The sequence below is a fragment of the Nicotiana tabacum genome, chromosome 15, assembly GCF_000715075.1.
Source record: "Nicotiana tabacum cultivar K326 chromosome 15, ASM71507v2, whole genome shotgun sequence".
Lineage (NCBI taxonomy): Eukaryota > Viridiplantae > Streptophyta > Magnoliopsida > Solanales > Solanaceae > Nicotiana > Nicotiana tabacum.
The window spans coordinates 91,676,454-91,679,885 of NC_134094.1; the positions used below are offsets into that span (position 1 = coordinate 91,676,454).

The 3,432-nt window shown below is 43.3% G+C and overlaps 1 protein-coding gene across 1 annotated transcript; it reads right to left on the reverse strand.

Moving 5' to 3' along the window:
• Positions 1–662: 662 nt before the first annotated feature.
• LOC107775102 (uncharacterized) lies at positions 663–1,229 on the reverse strand. Its single transcript, XM_016594783.1, has one exon. It carries the CDS (start codon positions 1,227–1,229, stop codon positions 663–665), a length of 567 nt encoding a protein of 188 aa, XP_016450269.1.
• Between the last annotated feature and the right edge of the window lie 2,203 nt (positions 1,230–3,432).

Genomic DNA, 3,432 nt, shown 5'->3' on the forward strand with positions numbered 1-3,432 from the left:
AGACAAAGGTGAAATCTGAGTTATGAGCAAGGTAAATTCCTTAATTCTGATCCTTGATATGTGATCTGTGTGCGTGATTAAAATGTTTTTGGCTTTTCTTTCGTTTCTTTTGTTTTTGTGTTTTTTTTTATTTTGTGAGAGTTGTTAAGTGTTCGTGTGCGAGTGGGATTGACAGTATGCGAAGGATTAGGGATTTATACCTGGACGTTTTGCGGTGGGCAAGTGGTCGCATAACTCATTATGCGGTCGCATATGTGTTATGCGATGCGTTTAGAGCTGAGTTATTTTACCTCCATTCTGCGATGAATTCTGCGGTCGCATAACGTCTATGCAGACCGCATAACTTAAACTCTTACCGCAGTTTTCATACCCAAGTTCCCCAAATTCTCTGACCGTATTTGCGACAACTATGCGGTTCGCAAAGTCATTATGCGACCGCATAGTTGCCGAAAGCCCCTGATCCACCATTTTTTTGCTTTAGTCTTTGCACTCTATTTCATGGTAAATTGGGCTACCTGCACTCTAATACACACGTCAACCTATTAAATCACTCACAACTAAAATAATAATAACTAAAAAAAATAATTTTACCACACATGGGTTGCCTCCCAAGAAGCGCTTGTTTTAACGTCGCGGCATGACGATGTTGGTCCCCTTTTGGGCTACTCAGTGGTGGGGGTCGAACTATCCTTGAGAGAAATTTGCTCTATCAAGTGCTTGTCTCCTGTTATGCCCAGGTAATGCTTAACCTGTTGTCCATTTACTTTGAAAGTGCGAAGTCCGTCTTCCGACTCTAATTCAATAGCATCGTAAGGGGATACATTCACAATTTTAAATGGGCCAGACCATTTGGATTTGAGTTTGCCCGAAAATAACTTGAGTCTCGAGTTGAAGAGCAAGACCAAGTCGCTAGATTTGAATTCCCATTTCAAGATATTCTTGTCATGAACAAACTTCATTTGTTCCTTATACATGGTTGCACTCTCATAGGCATGGAGACGGAAATCTTCCATTTTGTTGAGTTGTGTCATTCTCAGATTAGCAGCTTCAGCCCAGCCAAGATTTAACCTTTTCAGAGCCCACATGGCTTTGTGTTCAATCTCCACGGGCAAATGACACACCTTACCAAAGATTAACCGATACGGTGAGGTGCCAATGGGAGTCTTAAATGCGATGCGATATGCCCACAATGCATCCTCTAGCTCTTGACCAGTCGGTCCTGTTTGCATTGACAGTTTTTGCTAGGATGTTTTTAATCTCTCTGTTGAAAACTTCAACTTAACCACTCGACTAAGGATGATAAGGCATGGCCACCTTGTTCTTTACGCCATACTTTTCGAGCAGCCCGGTGAAAGCCTTGTTGTAGAAATGAGAACCGCCATCACTAAGGATGGCTCGGGGAGTACCAAACCGCGTGAAAATGTTCTTCCTTAAGAATGCGGTCACACTCCTTGCCTCATTGTTGGGCAAGGCGATTGCCTCAACCCACTTGGAGACATAGTCCACTCCCACCAAGATATATTTCATGCCACAAGAACTCACAAAGGGACCCATGAAATCAATCCCCCATACATCAAAGATCTCGACCTCCATTGCAAACTTCATAGGCATCTCATGCCTTTTAGAGATTGATCCTTGCCTTTGACATTTCTCACAAGCCTTGACCATTTGATTCGCGTCATGGTAGATAGATGGCCAATAGTAGACACATTCAATCACTTTCGTGGCCGTCCGATTTCCTCCATGATGACCCCCAACCGGGGAGTCATGGCATGCTTTGAGAATTGGCATTACTTCATCTTTCGGAACACATCGCCGAATGATGTTGTCGGCACAAATATGAAACAAGAAGGGCTCTTTGATCCTTGACTTCAAAGTCAAACTCTTGCAACAAAAGGACCCATCGAATCAATCTTGGCTTCGCATCCTTATTTGCCATAAGATAGCAAAGAGCAGCATGATCAGTGTAGACTATCACCTTGGATCCTAACAAATAGGCCCGAAATTTTTCAAAAGCATAGACAATGTCGTTGACCAAGCACCGCCCCAATGGCTACACAACTGGCATCACACATGATTTCAAATGGAAGAGACCAATCCGGTGTGACAATAATAGGTGCCGTGGTGAGATTTTCTTTCAACTCCTCAAATGCTTTGAGACACTTTTCATCAAATACGAACGTAGCATCTTTTTCAAGGAGCTTGCACATGGGGTTTGCAATTTTTGAGAAGTCCTTGATAAAATGCCTATAGAAGCCGGCATGCCCTCATCCACCATGAAGTGGCACTTTTCCCAATTTAGTAAAAGGTTTGTTTCTTCACATATTTTGATCACTTGTCTCAGGTTTTCAAGACAATTCTCAAAGGAATCACCCACTACAGAGAAGTCATCCATAAGCACTTCTAGGAAATCTTCCACCATGTCCGAGAAAATTGATATCATGCACCGTTGGAAGGTAGCCGGAGCGTTGCATAGCCCAAATGGCATCCGGCTAAAAGCAAAAGTCCCATATGGGCATGTGAATGTTGTCTTCTCCTGATCTTCCAATGCAATGTTGATTTGGTTTTAGCCGGAGTATCCATCCAAAAAGAAATAAAATGACCTTCCCGCTAGCCGATCAAGCATTTGATCAATAAAAGGCATAGGGGAATGGTCTTTGCAAGTGGCACTGTTGAGATTCCGATAGTCCATGCAAACTCTCCATCCGGTCACAGTCCTTGTTGGGATGAGCTCATTTTTCTCATTTTGGATAACGGTCATGCCTCCTTTCTTTGGCACACATTGCACCGGGCTCACCCAAGAACTATCGGCAATGGGATAGACTACCTCGGCGTCTAACCACTTGATGATTTCCTTCTTCACCACCTCCTTCATGGACGGGTTTAACCTTCTTTGGTGCTCCACACTAGGTTTGCTTCCTTGCTCCAATTGTATTTTGTGCTCACAGATTCTGACGGGAATCCCTCGAATGTCCGCTATTGTCCACCCAATGGCTTGTTGATGTTCCCATAGGACATTCAATAAATGATCTACCTGCACCTCATTCAACAAGGAAGAAACGATTACCGGTAAAGTATTATTAGAGCCAAGAAATTTATACCTTAAGTGTGGTGGAAGTGGCTTGAGTTCAAGTTGTGGCGGCTCAATAATTGAAGGCTTTGCTGGGGGAGTGGCTCTATTCTCTAAGTCAAGAGAAAGCTAATTTGGTGCGTAAGTGTAAGACCCACGTCCTTCTAATGCATTCATCGATTCCAAGTACCCCTCCATGTTTTCACCATTGAAATTTACCAATATCGCCGCCAAAGCCTCAGCTAGGCATTCTTCTTCCATCTTTATTTCACTTGCGTCCTCTACCTCATCAACAACATCAATGACTGATATGCCTTCATATGCATGTGGAAACTTCATACCCTTACTTGCTTGGAAGGTGA